Source organism: Anolis sagrei, chromosome 13 (assembly GCF_037176765.1).
Source record: "Anolis sagrei isolate rAnoSag1 chromosome 13, rAnoSag1.mat, whole genome shotgun sequence".
In the NCBI taxonomy this organism is placed as follows: Eukaryota; Metazoa; Chordata; class Lepidosauria; order Squamata; family Dactyloidae; genus Anolis; species Anolis sagrei.
Genome location: NC_090033.1, coordinates 15,576,474 through 15,595,364, shown reverse-complemented (window position 1 = coordinate 15,595,364; position 18,891 = coordinate 15,576,474). Strand labels below are relative to the sequence as shown.

At 38.8% G+C, this 18,891-nt stretch overlaps 1 protein-coding gene across 5 annotated transcripts in view; it reads right to left on the bottom strand.

The window, feature by feature from the left end:
* Nucleotides 1-17,599, bottom strand: part of ZNF362 (zinc finger protein 362) — a 70,431-nt gene extending 52,832 nt beyond the window's left edge. For 2 of the 5 annotated variants that reach the window (XR_010910418.1, XM_067472820.1), the window contains exon 1: nt 4,214-4,332. Coding sequence is in view for 1 of the 5 variants with exons in the window: in XM_067472820.1 (XP_067328921.1) it covers nt 4,214-4,317 (104 nt within the window). In the remaining 4 variants the exon portion in view is untranslated. Of the gene's footprint in view, nt 1-4,213; nt 4,333-4,569; nt 4,653-17,557 lie in introns of those variants that run through there. The other 3 variants (XM_067472821.1, XM_067472822.1, XM_067472823.1) reach the window with 2 other exon arrangements.
* Nucleotides 17,600-18,891: the final 1,292 nt, after the last annotated feature.

Sequence of the window (18,891 nt, the reverse complement as noted above, 5' to 3'; positions counted from 1 at the left end):
TTTCAAAAAATAATATATATATATATATACACACACACACACACACACACACACACAGAGTAATCCCTCGCTACTTCACGGTTCGCTTTTCACGGACTCGCTGTTTCGCGGTTTTCAAAAAATATTATATATATATATATATATATACACACACACACACAGAGTAATCCCTCGCTACGGACTCGCTGTTTCGCGGTTTTCAATATATATATATACACACACACACACAGTAATCCCTCGCTACTTCACGGTTCGCTTTTCACGGACTCGCTGTTTCGCGGTTTTCAAAAAAATATTAATTTTTATATATACATATACACAGTAATTCCTCGCTACTTTACGGTTCGCTTTTCACAGACTCGCTGTTTCGCGGTTTTCAAAAAATATTATATATATATATATATATACACACACACACAGTAATTCCTCGCTACTTTACGGTTCGCTTTTCACGGACTCGCTGTTTCGCGGTTTTCAAAAAATATTAATTTAAAATATATATCGCCGTATTTTCGCGGTTTCGCGGGTTTTCACTGCTTCCGCTCTCCGAGGCGCTTTCCCTCCTCAGTCCTCCCTCCAGCCTTTCATTCCCTTTATTTAAGTATATAAAGAGCTAAAATAGTCTATAACTACTAAAATAATGTATACATATTAAAATAGAGCGTCCCTACATCGCGGTTTTTCACTTATCGCGGGATATCCTGGACGTAACCTCCGCGATAAGTGAAGGAACACTGTATATAAAAATTATAGATATATATAGAAATGATAGATATATAGATGATAGAGATATATAGAGATGACAGAGATATAGAGGTGATAGAGATATATAGAGATCATAGAGATAGAGATAACGATATATAGAGATGATAGAGATATAGAGTTATACAGAGATATATAGAGAGATATATCAAGATGATAGAGATATACAGAGACAGATATATATAGAGATATATAGAGGTGATATATATAGATATATAGAGGCGATAAAGATATATAGAGATCATAGAGATATATACAGAGATAAACATATATATAGAAATGATAGAGATATATAGAGGTGATAGATATATAGAGATCATAGAGATATATAGAGATCATAGAGATATATAGTGATGATAGATATATACAGAGATATATAGAGAGATGTAGAGAGATGATATATAGAGAGCTAAAGATATATAGAGATAGAGATATACAGAGAGATGATAGAGATAGATAGTGACAGATATATAGAGATAATAGAGACATAGAGATATATAGCGATTATATATATATATATAGATCATAGAGATATATAGAGGTGACAGATAGAGATGATAGAGACATATAAAGATACATAGAGATGATAAGAGATATAGAGATGATAGAGATATATACAGAGATAGATATATAGAGGTGATAGATATAGAGAGAGATGACAGAAATATATAGAGATATAAATGATAGATATATAGAGATAGAGATATATAGAGATAAATATATAGATATATATAGAGGTGATAGAGATATAGAAAGGGATGTAGTGAGATGATATATATAGAGATAGAGATATATAGAGATGATAGAGATATACAGAGAGATGATAGAGATATATAGAGGTGACAGATATATAGAGATAATAGAGACACATAGATAGAAATATATAGAGATTATAGATCATAGAGATATATAGAGGTGACAGACAGAGATGATAGAGACATATAAAGATACATAGAGATAAGATATATAGGGATGATAGCTATACAGAGATGATAGAGATATATAGAGAAAGCGATTATAGAGATATATAGAGGTGATAGATCTATAGAGATGATAGAGACATATAGATAGAGATATATAGAAAAGATAGAGATACATAGAGATCATAGAGATATATAGAGGTGACAGATCTATAGAGATGATAGAGACATATAGAGATAGAGATATATAGAGATGATAGTTATAGAGATGATATAGATATATAGAGATAGTAGAGATCTAGAGATGATAGAGATATATAGAGATGATAGAGTGATATAAAGCGATCATAGAGATAGAGGTGATAGATATATAGAGATGATAGAGACATATAGATAGAGATATATAGAAAAGATAGAGATACATAGAGATCATAGAGATATATAGAGGTGACAGATCTATAGAGATGATAGAGACATATAGAGATAGAGATATATAGAGATGATAGCTATACAGATGATAGATATATAGAGATAACAATATAAAGAGATTATAGCGATATGTAGAGATGATAGAGTTATATAAAGCGATCATAGAGATATATAGAGGTGATAGATAATTAGAGATGATAGAGACATATAGAGATATATAGAAAAGATAGAGATACATAGAGATCATAGAGATATATGGGGGTTGGACTGGATGGCCCAGGTGGTCTCTTCCAACTCTTTGATTCTATGATTCTAGGTGACAGATCTATAGAGATGATAGAGACATATAGAGATAGAGATATATAGAGATGATCGCGATACATAGAGATGATAGAGTTATATAGAGAAAGTGATCATAGAGATATATAGAGGTGATAGATATATAGAGGTGATAGAGACATATAGATAGAGATATATAGACATGATATTATAGAGATATATAGAGATAGATATATAGAGAGATGATAGAGATATATAGCGACAGATATATAGAGAATGGTGATAGAAATATATAGAGATGATAGAGATATATAGAGGTGACATATAGAGATAGGACATATCGAGATAGATATATAGAGATGATAGCGATATATATAAAGATAGTTACAGAGATATATAGAGAGATGATAGATATATAGAGAGATGATAGAGATATAGAGAGAGATGATAGATAGATAGATAGATAGATATAGAGAGATGATAGAGATATATAGATAGAGATCATAGATAAATAGAGGTGACAGATCTATAGAGATGATAGAGACATATAGAGATAGAGATATATAGAGATGATAACTATACAGAGATAGTAGATATCTAGAGATGATAGAGATATATAGAGATAACAATATATAGAGATGATAGCGATACATAGAGATGATAGAGTTATATAGAGAAAGCGATCATAGAGATATATAAAGGTGATAGAGACATATATAGAGATATATAGAGATAGAGATATATAGAGATGATAGAGATATTTAGCGACAGATATATAGCGAATGATGATAGAAATATATAGAGATGATAGAGATATATAGAGGTGACAGATATATAGAGATAGAGAGATATAGATAGAGATCATAGATATATAGAGGTGATAGAGATATATAGAGATAATAGTTATAGAGATAGAGATCATAGAGTTATATAGAGATGATAGAGACATAGAGATAGATATGACAGAGATATATAAAGATGATAGAGATTTATAAAGACAGAGATTTATAGAGATGATAGTTATACAGTTACAGAGATATATATAGAGATGATAGCTATACAGAGATGATAGAGATACATATTCACTTTGCATGCAACATAGGAAAAAACAACAACATTGGGAGTGAGTTTGCAAAGGGAAAGAGAGCCCAGCCTTCCTTCTCTCTCTCTCTCTGTTTTCCCCCCAAAGGGAACTTTTGCAGAACTTCAGACCTTCCAAATACATTGGTTTCTAGAGACAGAGAGATATATATAGAGGCATGTTCTTTTCCAAAAGTGCAAGCAGCATGCAAACCCAAAAATGCAAAATGCAACCCCCCCAAATGCAATGCAAAAAATAATGCAATGCAAAAATAATCCAAACAAAAATAATGCAATGCAAAAATAATGCAATGCAAAAATAATGCAATGCAAAAATAATCCAATGCAAAGTTGCAATGCAAAAATATTGCAATGCAAAAATAATGCAATGCAAAAATAATGCAATGCAAAAATGCAATGCAAAAATAATCCAGTGCAAAAATGCAATGCAAAAATAATGCAATGCAAAAATAATGCAATGCAAAAATAATGCAATTAAAAATAATGCAATGCAAAAATAATGCAATGCAAAAATAATCCAATGCAAAAATGCAATGCAAAAATAATCCAATGCAAAAATGCAATGCAAAAATAATGCAATGCAAAAATAATGCAATGCAAAAATAATCCAATGCAAATGCAATGCAGACTGCCCTCTCTCTCCCTTCCTCACCCCCCCAGCCCCCCAAATTGCTGAAAAGAAAGGGAAAAGGGGGCCCAAAAGTGGGGAGGCCTTTCCTTACTTCCTCTTACTTCCTCCTCCATTTTTTTTTTGGGAGACAAAAGGGAAACAAAAATGGCAGCCCGGGCTTTTATTTTTAAAACAGGCAGAAAAGGGAGACGCCATATTCTGCAGAGCTGCACAAAAAAAAAAAATGCAGGAGGAAAAAAAAGGAAAAATAATAATTATAATAATATTTTGCAAATTCTTTGTTTTGCTTTTCCCCTCTCTTCCCCCTCCCAATCTTTTTTGGAATTTTAAATATATATATTTTTGCATTTTCTTTTGGAGGTTTTGAACAGCCCAGCAATTGTTGATTTAAGAAGGGAAAACATAGGAGAGGAGAGAAACAAAATAGGAGACACTTCCTATATATACCAATACACATGCTCCGGTTGGAAGAGGCAAGGCAAGGCAGGCAGGCAGCTCTTCGTCAGGCCAGGAAGAAAGCCAGAAACCCCCCCCCCCCCTTGCTCCTCCTCCCCCTCCTCTTCCTCTTTCCCCTCCTCCTCTTCCTCTTCCTCCTCCTCCTCCTCCTTTCCCCCCTCCCTTCTGGGGAGGAAAAAAGGGGGAGAAGGCAACCCTAACCCCTCCCCCTCTCCTTCCCCCCCCTTTTGCAAAGGAAGCCCCCTCCCTTTTTTTGCATTTTTATTTATTTCAATTTTTTTTTTGCTTTTTAATTTATTTATTTTTTTTTTGCATTTTTTGCTTTTTTATTTTTTTTTGGCTTTTCTCAAGTTTCTTTTTTTTCATTTTTTTGCAATTTTTGGGCAACTTTTTAATGCATTTTTATGTATTTATTTATTTATTTGCAACAGCTTTTTGCTTTTTAATTAATTTATTTATTTTTGCATTTTTTGCTTGTTTATTTTTTTGACTTTTCTCAAGTTTCTTTTTTTTTGCATTTTTTTTCCTTTTTTTCAATTTTTTTTTTTGCTTTTTTTCAATTTTTTTTTTATTTATTTTTTGCAAAAGCTCCTTTTCATGATCCAATCAATGCAGGTCATCAGGCATGTAGCCAGGGGGGGGGGGCCTCGGGGGGCTTCACCCACCCCCCCCCCCCCCGAAATTCTCATGGTGGTTCGCGAAAAGGCCTTACTGGTCCATTATTTAAACTGTTATGTTTATTCATATCATGATCTGATCACCATACTCAATATATCCCATATGCATGGGGGTATTGGGGTAACGATACAAAAGGTTTGCTAGGGTAGACCCTCTTTCACTCAGACTCAGCCCCCCCCCCCGAAACTCAGCCCCCCGAAACTCAGCCCCCCCGAAACTCAGCCCCCCCGAAACTCAGCCCCCCACGAAACTCAGCCCCCCGTGAAACTCAGCCCCCCCGAAACTCAGCCCCCCACGAAACTCAGCCCCCCACGAAACTCAGCCCCCCCGAAACTCAGCCCCCCCGAAACTCAGCCCCCCACGAAACTCAGCCCCCCACGAAACTCAGCCCCCCCGAAACTCAGCCCCCCTGAAACTCAGCCCCCCGAAACTCAGCCCCCCCGAAACTCAGGCCCCCCCGAAACTCAGCCCCCCCGAAACTCAGCCCCCCCAAAACTCAGCCCCCCCGAAACTCAGCCCCCCCCGAAACCCCCCCACGTACAATCAAAGAGCATTCGAACCCTACCAAGGATTGAATTGGGCCAAATCTACCATTATAGATACTAATTTAACACGAGCCAGCATTCTTTTTGCTTTAATTTCTTTTGCATTTTTTTAATGGCTTGGAAGTGCCTGGGGGAATCTTTCTTTGAGAGGTGATGCAGGTAAAACGTCAGGAGGAAATGCCTCTAGAACAGTGTTTCTCAACCTGGGGGTCGGGACCCCTGGAGGGGTCGCGAGGGGGTGTCAGAGGGGTCACCAAAGACCACCAGAAAACACAGTATTTTCTGTTGGTCATGGAGGTTCTGTGTGGGAAGTTTGGCCCAATTCAATCCTTGGTAGGGTTCGAATGCTCTTTGATTGTAGGTGAACTATAAATCCCAGCAACTATGACTCCCAAATGTCAAGGTCTATTTCCCCCAAACTCTACTAGTGTTTACATTTGGGCATATTGAGAATTCGTGCCAAGTTTGGTCCAGATCCATCATTGTTTGAGCCCACAGTGCTCTCTGGATGTAGGCAAACTACAACTCCCAAACTCAAGGTCAATGCCCACCAAACCCTTCCAGTATTTTCTTTTGATCGTGGGAGTTCTCTGTGCAAACTTTGGTTCAATTCCATTGTTGGTAGGGTTCAGAATGCTCTTTGTTTACAGGCTAACTATAAATCCCAGCAACTACAACTCCCAAATGACAAAATCAATCCCCCCGCCAACCCCACCAGTTTTCATATTTGGGCATACCAGGTATTTGTGCCAAATTTGCTCCAGTGAATGAAAATACATCCTGCAGATCATTATTTACATGGCGATTCATAATATTAGGGTTATGGTTGGGGATCACCACAACATGAGGAACTGTATTAAGGGGTCACGGCATTAGGAAGGTTGAGAAACACTGTTCTAGAAGCATTCTCTCCTGACGTCTCGCCTGCATCTATGGCAAGCATCCTCAGAGGTAGTGAGGTCTGTTGGAACTAGGAAAATAACGGTTTATATATCTGTGGAATGACCAGGGTGGGACAAAGGACTCTTGTCTGCTGGAGCTAGGTGTGAATGTTTCAACTGACCTCCTTGATTAGCATTTAATGGCCTGGCAGTGCCTGGGGGAATCTTTCTTTGAGAGGTGATGCAGGCAAAATGTAAGGAGAAAATGCCTCTTCCTCCTCCTCCTCCTCCTCCTCCTCCCTTCTGGGGTGGAAAAAAGGGGGAGCAGGAAACCCTAACCCCTCCCCCACTCCCCTTCCCCCCCCTTTTTGCAAAGGAAGCCCCCTCCCTTTTTCTGCATTTTTATTTATTGCAATTTTTTTTTTGCTTTTTAATTTATTTATATATATATATATATATTCATTTTTTGCTTTTTTATTTTTTTTGGCTTTTCTAAAGTTTCTTTTTTTGCATTTTTTTTGCTTTTTTGGCCAACTTTTTAATGCATTTTTATGTATTTATTTATTTGCAACAGCTTTTTGCTTTTTGATTTATTCATTTATTTTTGCATTTTTTGCTTTTTTATTTTTTTTTTGGCTTTTCTCACGTTTCTTTTTTTTTGCATTTTTTTGCAATTTTTGGCCAACTTTTTAATGCATTTTTATGTATGTATGTATTTATTTGCAACAGCTTTTTGCTTTTTAATTAATTAATTTATTTTTGCAATTTTTTTTTGCTTTTTTTGGCTTTTCTCACGTTTCTTTTTTTGCATTTTTTTTTTGCTTTTATTCAATTTTTTTGTTTGCTTTTTTGCAATTTTTTAAATTATTTTTATTTTTATTTTTTTGCAAAGGCTCCTTTTCACTATCCAATCAATGCAGGTCATATTTATTTATTTTTTAATATTTTTAAGGCCCTGGCATTCCTCCTCCTCTTCCTCCTCCTCTCTCTCTCTTTCTCAATGTCCTACTTGGATACACTTATATTTAGTTACAATGCAGAGCTAGATACAAATTTACCATTATAGATACTAATTTAACACAAGCCAGCTAAGAAGAGGAAGGGAACTGAAGGAGAGACTTAGAATCCTAGAATCCAAGAGTTGGAAGAGACCTCATGGGCCATCCAGTCCAACCCCATTCTGCCAAGAAGCAGGAATATTGCATTCAAATCACCCCTGACAGATGGCCATCCAGCCTCTGTTTCAAAGCTTCCAAAGAAGGCGCCTCCACCACACTCCGGGGCAGAGAGTTCCACTGCTGAACGGCTCTCACAGTCAGGAAGTTTTTCCTCGTGTTCAGATGCAATCTCCTCTCTTGTAGTTTGAAGCCATTGTTCTGCGTCCTAGTCTCCAAGGAAGCAGAAAACAAGCTTGCTCCCTCCTCCCTGTGGCTTCCTCTCACATATTTATACATGGCTATCATATCTCCTCTCAGCCTTCTCTTCTTCAGGATAAACATGCCCAGTTCCCTAAGCCACTCCTCATAGGGTTTGTTCTCCAGACCCTTGATCATTTGAGTCGCCCTCCTCTGGACACATTCCAGCTTGTCAATCTCTCTCTTGAATTGTGGTGCCCAGAATTGGACACAATATTCCAGATGTGGTCTAACCAAAGCGGAATAGAGCATGGGGAGCATGACTTCCCTAGATCTAGACACTAGGCTCCTATCGATGCAGGGCAAAATCTCATTGGCTTTTTTTGCCGCCACATCACATTGTTGGCTCATGTTTAACTTGTTGTCCACGAGGACTCCAAGATCTTTTTCACACGTACTGCTCTCGAGCCAGGCATCGTCCCCCATTCTGTCTCTTTGCATTTCGTTTTTCCTGCCAAAGTGGAGTCTCTTGCATTTGTCCCTGTTGAACTTCATTTTGTTAGTTTTGGCCATTCATCTCTCTAATCTGTCAAGATTGTTTTGAATCCTGCTCCTGTCCTCTGGACTATTGGCTCTCCCTCCCAATTTGTGTCGTCTGCAAACTTGATGATCATGCCTTCTAGCCCTTCATCTAAGTCATTAATGAAGATGTTGAACAGGACCGGCCCAGGACGGAACCCTGCTTGTGGCTATTTGTTTGAATTCTTCTTTGGTGATTTCTCCCTTTTTCCACTTCTTGTGCACGTCTCTTTTGTGTCTTAACCCTTCATCTAAGTCATTAATAAAGATGTTGAACAGGACCGGGCCAGGACGGAACCCTGCTTGTGGCACTCCACTCGTCACTTTGCTCTCTCTCTCAATGTCCTACTTGGATACACTTATGTTTAGTTACAATGCAGAGCTAGATACAAATTTACCATTATAGATACTAATTTAGATACAATGCAGAGCTAGATACAAATCTAACGTTATAGATACTAATTTAACATAAGCCAGCTAAGAGGAGGAAGGGGACTGAGGAAGGGACTAGCTTACTACATCTGCCACCTCAGGAGGAGAAGGCCGAAAAAAGGGGAGCACCACACCCCAGCTCTTCCCCCTCCCCCCCCTTTTTTTGCATTTTTTACTTGTTTATTTTTTTATTTGCATTTTTTGCTTTTTTTGCAATTATTTTGCTATTTTATTTTATATATTTTATATATTTTTTATATTTTATATTTTATATTTATATTATATTATATATATTTATTATATTTTATTTTATTTTATTAATTATATTAATTTTATTATATTATATTATATTATATTATATTTATTTATTTATTTATTTATTTATTATATTATATTAATTATATTATATTATATTATATTATATTAATTTTATTATATTATATTATATTATATTATATTATATTATATTAATTTTATTATATTTTATTATATTATATTAATTTTATTATATTTTATTATATTATATTATATTATATTTATTATATTATATTATATTATATTTATTTTATTTTATTTTATTTTATTTTTATTTATTTTATTATATTATATTATATTAATTATATTATATTAATTATATTATATTATATTTCTAATATATTATATTATATTATATTATATATTATATTAATTTTATTATATTAATTTTATATATTATATTATATTAATTTTATTTTATTATATTATATTAATTATATTATATTATATTATTATATTATATTATATTATATTATATTATATTAATTTTATTATATTTTATTATATTATATTATATTATATTTATTATATTATATTATATTATATTAATTATATTATATTAATTATATTATATTATATTTATTATATTATATTATATTATATTATATATTAATTTTATTATATTAATTTTATTATATTATATTATATTAATTATATTATATTATTATATTATATTATATTATATTATATTATATTATATTATATTATATTATATTATATTATTTTATATTATATTATATTGCAAAGGCTCCTTTTCACCATCCAATCAATACCTGTCTTATTTATTTATTTTTAAATATTTTTATTCCTCCTGGCATTCCTCTTCCTCCTCCTCTCTCTCTCTCTCTCTCTTTTATGTCCTACTTGGATACACTTATATTTAGTTACAATGCAGAGCTAGATACAAATTGACCATTATAGATACTTTGAGCAACTTGAGAAACTGCAAGTCGTTTCTGGTGTGAGAGAATTGGCCATCTGCAAGGAAGTTGCCCAGGGGACGCCCAGATGAATTGATGTTTTTATCATCCTTGTGGGAGGCTTCTCTCATGTCCCCACATGAGGAGCTGGAGCTGACAGAGGGAGCTCATCCGCCTCTCCTCGATTCGAACCTGCGACCTGTCAGTCTTCAGTCCTGCCAGCACAGGGGTTGAACCCACTGCGCCACCAGGGGCTCATTATAGATACTAATTTAACACAAGCCAGCATTCTTTTTGCTTTTTTATTTATTTTTATTTTGCATTTTTTGCTTCTTCTTTTTTTTTGCAATTTTTTGCTCTTTTATTTATTAATTTTTGCTTTTTAAATTTTTATTTGTATTTTTTTTTTGCATTTTTGGCTTTATTTGTTTGCAATTTTTTTGCTTTTTTGCAATTTTTGCTCTTTTTTTCCTTTTTTTGCTTTCTGAAAAGTGTTTTTGCATTTTTAGCATTTTTTGCTTTATTTGTTTGCATTTTTGCTCTTTATTATTTTTTTTGCATTTTTGCTCTTTTATATTTTTTGCAATTTTTTGCTCATTTATTTATTTATTTTTGCATATATATTTTTTGCTTTTTTTGCTTTTTAATTTATTTATTTATTGCATTTTTTGCTTTTTCAATTTTTTTTGGCTTTTCTAAAGTTTCTTTTTTTGCATTTTTTTTGCTTTTTAAAAGTTTTTTTGCAATTCTTTTCTCTCTCTCTCTCTTTTTTTTTTTTTTTTTTTTTGCATTTTCATGCAAAAGTTTAATATTTATACCATATTTTAGTAGGTTGTTGTAGGGTTTCTGGGCTATATGGCCATGGTCTAGAGGCATTTTCTCCTGACGTTTCGCCTGCATCTATGGCAAGCATCCTCAGAGGGAGTGAGGTCTGTTGGAACTAAGAAAATGGGTTTATATATCTGTGGAAAGACCAGGGAGGGACAAAGGACTCTTGTCTGCTGGAGCTAGGTGTGAATTTTTCAACTGACCTCCTTGATTAGCACTTAATGGCTTGGAAGTGCCTGGGGGAATCTTTCTTTGAGAGGTGATGCAGGTAAAACGTCAGGAGAAAATGCCTCTAGAACAGTGTTTCTCAACCTGGGGGTCGGGACCCCTGCAGGGGTCGCGAGGGGGTGTCAGAGGGGTCACCAAAGACCATAAGAAAAAACAGTATTTTTTGTTGGTCATGAGGTTCTGTTTGGAACGTTTGGCCCAATTCTATCGTTGGTGGGGTTCAGAACGCTCCTTGATTGCAGGTGAACTATAAATCCCAGTAGCTACAACTCCCAAATGTCAAGGTCTATTTCCTCAAACTCCATCTGTGTTCATATTTGGGTGTATTGAGTATTTGTACCAACTTTGATCCAGATCCATCATTGTTTGAGCCCACAGTGCTCTCTGGATGTAGGTGAACTGCAACTCCCAAACTCAAGGTCAATGCCCACCAAACCCTTCCAGTATTTTCTTTTGATCGTGGGAGTTTTGTGTGCCAAGTTTGGTTCAATTCCATTGTTGGTGGGGTTCAGAATGCTCTTTGTTTACATGTTAACTATAAATCCCAGCAACTACAACTCCCAAATGACAAAATCAATCCCCCCGCCAACCCCACCAATTTTCATATTTCGGCATACTGGGTATTTGTGCCAATTTGCTCCAGTGAATGATCATTATTTACATGGCGATTCATAATGATAGGGTTATGGTTGGGGGTCACCACAACATGAGGGAACTGTATTAAGGGGTCACAGCATTAGGAAGGTTGAGAACCACTGTTCTAGAGGCATTTTCTCCTGACGTTTCACCTGCATCTATGGCAAGCATCCTCAGAGGTAGTAAGGTCTGTTCGAATTAGGAAAATGGGTTTATGTATCTGTGGAATGACCAGGGTGGGACAAAGGATTTTTGTCTGCTGGAGCTAGGTGTGAATGTTTCAACTGACCACCTTGATTAGCATTTAATGGCTTGGAAATGCCTGGGGGGAATCTTTCTTTGAGAGGTGATGCAGGCAAAACGTCAGGAGAAAATGCCTCTAGAACATGGGCCATATAGCCCGGAAAACCTACAACAACCCGGTGATTCTGACTTAAAGACTACTTTAAGTCTTTATAAATGCAAAGGAAGCCCCCCTTCTTATTTTTATTTTATTTTATTTTTGCAAATGCTCTTTTTCACCATCCAATCAATGCAAGCCAAGCCAGGCCCTGGCATTCCTCCTCCTCCTCCTCCTCCTCCTCCTCCTCCTCCTCCTCCTCCTCCTCCTCCTTCTCCTCCTCCTCGTCCTCCTCTCTCTCTCTTTTATGTCCTACTTGGATACACTTATATTTAGTTACAATGCAGAGCTAGCGTGTTGAGATGTGTTCCACACTGGGCATGCAGACTCAGCAGCAGAGTAGCACAGCACAAGGGCAGATGTCTTCACTGTATCTGGTTGTGATCCCCAGGTTGTGCCAGTCAGCTTTCGTATGATATTGTTTCTAGCGCCCACTTTTTGCTTGATGTTCAGGCAGTGCTTCTTGTAGGTCAGAGCACGGTCCAGAGTGACTCCCAGGTCTTTGGGTGCGCTGCAATGCTCCAGTGGGATTCCTTCCCAGGTAATAATCCTCAGAGCTCGGGATGCTTGTCTGTTCTTGAGATGAAAGGCACATGTCTGTGTTTTAGATGGATTAGGGATCAGCTGGTTTTCCCTGTAATAGGCAGTAAGAGCACCTAGAGCTTCGGAGAGCTTCTGTTCAACCATCTCAAAGCTCCCTGCTTGAGCGGTGATGGCACGATCATCAGCATAGATGAAGCTCTTTGTCCCTTCTGGCAGTGGCTGGTCATTTGTATAAATGTTGAATATGGATGGAGCAAGCACGCTTCCCTGAGGCAGGCCGTTCTTCTGTTTCCGCCATCTGCTTCTCTGGCCCTGGAACTCAACAAAGAAGCTCCTGTTCGGTAGCTGATTTCCTTGGGCGGTGATGGCACGATCATCAGCATACATGAAACTCTCTGTCCCTTCTGGCAGTGGCTGGTTTTCCCTGTAATAGGCAGTAAGAGCATCTAGAGCTTCAGAGAACTTTTGTTCAACCATCTCAAAGCTCCCTGCTTGAGCAGTGATGGCATGATCATCAGCATAGATGAAACTCTCTGTCCCTTCTGGCAGTGGCTGGTCATTTGTGTAGATGTTGAACATGGATGGAGCGAGCACGCTCCCCTGAGGCAGGCCGTTGTTCTGTTTCCGCCATCTGCTTCTCTGGCCCTGGAACTCAACAAAGAAGCTCCTGTTTGGTAGCTGATTTCCTTGAGTGGTGATGGCACGATCATCAGCATAGATGAAGCTCTCTGTCCCTTCTGGCAGTGGCTGGTCATTTGTGTAGATGTTGAACATGGATGGGGCAAGCACGCTCCCCTGAGGCAGGCTGTTCTTCTGTTTCCGCCGTCTGCTTCTCTGGCCCTGGAACTCAACAAAGAAGCTCCTGTTTGGTAGCTGATTTCCTTGAGTGGTGATGGCACGATCATCAGCATAGATGAAACTCTCTGTCCCTTCTGGCAGTGGCTGGTCATTTGTGTAGATGTTGAACACGGATGGAGCAAGCACGCTCCCCTGAGGCAGGCCGTTCTTCTGTTTCCGCCATCTGCTTCTCTGGCCCTGGAACTCAACAAAAAAGCTCCTGTTTTGTAGCAGGTTTCCTATGAGGCGGGTGAGGTGGTTGTCCTTTGTGATATTATACATTTTTCTCAGGAGGAGGCCAAGGTGGTTCACAGTCTCATAGGCTGCTGACAGGTCTATGAAGACAGGTTAGGTGACCGGGACAGGATAAGGATTCTGTTAGTGTACCGACCACCCCGCGGCACAACAGTCTCCCTACCTGAACTAGCATAGATGGAGGAGGCGGTGGTTCACAGTCTCATAGGCTGCTGACAAGTCTATGAAGACAGTTCCCGTGATCTGCTGCCTTTCAAAGCCATCTTCTATGTGCTGAGTCAGGTTCAGCACTTGCGATGTGCAGCTTTTGCCTTTTCTGAAGCCAGCTCCACCAATGATGGAACTGAACCAAATATGGCACACAGAACTCCCACGACGAACAGAAAATATATATAAATGATTGGTTGGGGGGGGGGGGCACGCCAAAATACTGTTTGCTTACCGTTGAAAATTCCGCCTCTGTGTATAGTGGGTCATGGGGGCCCTTTGTGCCAAGTTTGGTCTTGATTAGTCATTGGATGAGGGTCGCAGTGGTCTCAGAAAGTGAGTCAAGGTACTGTAATACCGTAAATATTTTATTTTCTTATGATAAAACGGTAAGAAAATAAAATACACAGAAGAAAAACTGGTAGAAAAAAAATAAACTGCATGATTCCATCTGTCCACAATCCATATGCAGATCACACAGGTCTCTAGGGGGGGGGGGGGGAATGTATGTATTATTTACATATATTTTTGTTCGTTTGTGGTATTCACAGAACTCAAAAACCACTGGACGGATTGACACCAAATTTGGACACAAGACACCGAACAACCCAAATGTATGTCCTTCACTCATAAAAACACTGAAAAACACAGCAGAAGAGACTTTAAAAGCCCCCAAAAGCTAAATGACAAAAAGCTAAATGACAATACAGACAAAAGGAGAAGGAAGAGGAGAAAGAAGGAAAGAAGGAAAGAGAGAAAGAAGCATGAAAGCAAAGAGCAAAGGAAGGAAGGAAAGATAGAGATGGAATAAAGGAGAGAAAGGGAGGGAGGGAGGTAAGAGGTAGAGAAGGAAGAAAGGAAGGAAAGAAGGGGGGAAGGAAGGAGAGAAAGGGACGGAAGGAAAAAAGGAAAGAGAGAAGGAAGGATAGAAGCAAAGAGCAAAGAAAGGAAGAAAAGAGGGAGAGAAGGAAGGAGAGAAGGAAAGATGGAAAGGGAAGGAAGGAAGGAAAGCGGGAGCAAAGGAAGGAGGGGAAGGAGCAGAGAGAGAGAGAAGGAAAGAAGGGAAAGAGAGGAGGAAGGATGGAAGGTAAGAGGTAGAGAAGGAAGAAAGGAGAGAAAGGGAAGAAAAGAAAAAGGGAGTAAGGAAGGAAAGGTAGAGAAGGAAGGAAGGAGAGAAAGAAAAAAAGGAAGGAAGGAGGGAAAGAGTGAGCAAAGGAAGGAGGGGAAGAAGGAGAAAAAGAGGGAGAGAAGGAAAGAGAGGAGGAAGGAGAGAAGGAAGGAAGAAAAGAGGTAGAGAAGGAAGGAAGGAGAGAAAGGGAGGAAAAGAAAAAAAGAGGAAGGAAAGAGATAAAGAAGGACGGAAGGAGAGAAAGAAAGAAAAAAGGGAAGGAAGGAAAGAGGGAGCAAAGGAAGGAGGGGAAAAAGGAGAGAAAGGGGGAGAGAAGGAAAGAAGGAAAGAGAGGAGGAGGGATGGAAGGAAAGAGGTAGAGAAGGAAGAAAGGAGAAAAGGGGAAGGAAAAGAAAAAGGGAGGGAGGAAAGAGGTAGAGAAGGAAGGAAGGAGAGAACGAAAGAAAAAAGGGAAGGAAGGAAAGAGGGAGCAAAGGAAGGAGGAGGAGAAGGAGAGAGAGGGAGAGGAGGAAAGAGAGGAGGAAGGATGGAAGGAAAGAGAGAAGGAAGGAAAGAAAGAGGGAGCAAAGGAAGGAGGGGAAGGAGAAAAAGAGAGAGAAGAAAAGAGAGGAGGAAGGATGGAAGGAAAGAGGTAGAAAAGGAAGAAAGGAGAGAAAGGGAGAAAAGAAAAAGGGAGGACGGAAGGAAAGAGGTAGAGAAAGAAGGAGAGAAGGAAAGAAGAAAAGGGAAGGAAGGAATGAAATAGGGGGCAAAGGAGAAGGAGAGAAAGAAGGAAAGAAGGAAAGAGAGGAAGGAAGGAGAGAAAGATAAAGGAAGGAAGGAAAGAGGTAGAGAAGGAAGAAAGGAGAGAAAGGAAAAGAAAAAGGGAGGAAAGGAGGAAAGAGGTAGAGAAGGAAGGAGAGAAAGAAAAAAAGGAAGGAAGGAAGGAAGGAGCAAAGGAAGGAGGGGAAGAAGGAGAGAAAGGGGGAGAGAAGGAAAGAAGGAAAGAGAGGAGGAAGGATGGAAGAAAAGAGAGAAGGAAGGAAAGAGGTAGAGAAGGAAGAAAGGAGAGAAAGGGAGGAAAAGAAAAAGGGAGGGAGGAAGGAAAGAGGTAGAGAAGGAAGGAAAGAAGGAAGGAGGGGAAGGAAAGAGTGAGCAAAGAAAGGAGAGGAAAAAAGAGAAAGAGGGAGAGAAGGAAAGAGAGGAGGAAGGATGGAAACAAAGAACAAAGGAAAGAAGGAAAGAGGTAGAGAAGGAAGGAGAGGAAGAAAAAAAGGAAGGAAGGAAGGAAGGAAAGAGTGAGCAAAGGAAGGAGGGGAAGAAGGAGGGAAAGGGGAGAGAAGGACAGAAGGAAAGAGAGGAGGAAGGATAGAAGGAAAGAGAGAAGGAAGGAAAGAAAGGGAGAAAAGAAAAAGGGATGAAGGAAAGAGAGAAGGAAGGAAGGAAGGAAGGAAGGAGAGAAAGAAAGAAAGAAAGAAAGAAAGAAAAAAGGGAAGGAAGGAAAAAGGGAGCAAAGGAAGGAGGGGAAGAAGGAGAGAAAGAAAGAGAGGAGGAAGGAGAGAAGAAAGGAAGGAAAGAGGTAGAGAAGGAAGAAAGGAGAGAAAGGGAGGAAAAGAAAAAGGGAGGAAGGAAAGAGATAGAGAAGGACGGAAGGAGAGAAAGAAAGAAAAAAGGGAAGGAAGGAAAGAGGGAGCAAAGGAAGGAGGGGAAGAAGGAGGGAAAGAGGGAGAGAAGGAAAGAAGGAAAGAGAGGAGGAAATATGGAAGGAAAGAGAGAAGGAAGGAAAGAGGTAGAGAAGGAAGAAAGGAGAGAAAGGGAGGAAAAGGAAAAGAGGAAGGAAAGTGGTAGAGAAGGAAAGAGAGGAGAGAAGAAAAGGGAAGGAAGGAAGGAAAGAGTGAGCAAAGGAAGGAGGAGGAGAAGGAAAGAGAGGAAGAGGAGGAAAGAGAGGAGGAAGGATGAAAGGAAAGAGAGAAGGAAGGAAAGAGGGAGCAAAGGAAGGAGGGGAAGAAGGAGAAAAAGAGGGAGAGAAGGAAAGAGAGGAGGAAGGAGAGAAGGAAGGAAGAAAAGAGGTAGAGAAGGAAGGAAGGAGAGAAAGAGAGGAAAAGAAAAAGGGAGGAAGGAAAGAGATAGAGAAGGACGGAAGGAGAGAAAGAAAGAAAGAAAAAAGGGAAGGAAGGAAAGAGGGAGGAAGGTTTTGTGTTTCCTTAGGAATATATAAAAAAAATTACACACCTTCTGTTGCTGACTTTTGCAAACTGTAGGGCTTTATTTCCTTTTGTAAACAGAAATGGGGAGGAAGAGTGGGAAGAGGGGTTGCTTCTCCCCCTCCAGAGAGAAGAAAACCCACTCCAGTTGACTAGGAAGTTGAGATTTCCTCTCCTTTCTTCCCCCTTTCTCCCCCTTCTTTTTCTTTTCTTATTCCCTCCTCTTTAGCTCGAAAAGCAAGTTCAAATCTTCCGGGTCGAGCAGAGAATTACTTCTGGTTGCTTTGCAAACGGAAAAAAAGAAGAGAAAAATCCAGGAAATTGGGTGAGTTCGAAAGGGAGAGCGATGCAAACAAGAAGGAAATGAAGTAAAACTACTTTTCCCTTCTCCCCTCCCTTTGGACTCAATAGTCGTAATTTTTTTCGCTCTTTTTCTCCCTTTTTTTCACCCATACAATTTTGTAAATCTTTTTCTTTTCTTTTCCCCAATTCTTCCTGACTTGGAAGAGCTTCTCTCCCCCTCCTTTTCCTTTTTCAAAACATTCTCTTCTCTCCTTTTATTAGAATAATAATAATAATTATTATTATTATTATTATAAATAAAAATGTAATGTTCGTTTCTGGAAATTCGTTCCTGGAATGACAAAAAGGAAGGAAGGAGAAAGAGAGGGAAGGAGGGAGGAAAGAGGGAAGGAAGGAAGGAGGTAGAAAGAGGGAGGGAAGGAGGAAGGAAAGAGAGAAGGAAGGAAGGAAGGAAGGGTAGAGAAGAAAAGGAAAGGGAGAAGGAAGGAATGACAAAAGGGAAGGAAGGAGAAAGAGAGGGAAGGGGGGAGGAAAGAAGTAAGGAAGGAGGTAGAAAGAGGGAGGGAAGGAGGAAGGAAAGAGAGAAGGAAGGAAGGAAGGAAGGGCAGAGAAGAAAAGGAAAGGGAGAAGGAAGGAATGACAAAAGGGAAGGAAGGAGAAAGAGAGGGAAGGGGGAGGAAAGAAGGAGGGAAGGAGGAAGGAAAGAGAAAAAGAAGGAAGGGTAGAGAAGGAAAAGGAAGGAATGACAAAAGGAAGGAAGGAGAGAGTGAAGGAGGGAGGAAAGAGGGAAGGAAGGAAGGAAGGAGGTAGAAAGAGGGAAGGTAGTAGGAAGGAAAGAGAGAAGGAAGAAGGAAAGAAGGAAGGGTAGAGAAGAAAAGGAAAGGAAAGGGAGAAGGAAGGAATGACAAAAGGGAAGGAAGGAGAGAGTGAAGGAGGGAGGAAAGAGGGAAGGAAGGAAGGAGGTAGAAAGAGGGAGGGAAAGAGGAAGGAAAGAGAGAAGGGAGGAAGGGAGGAAGGGTAGAGAAGGAAAAGGAAGGGAGAAGGATGGAATGACAAAAG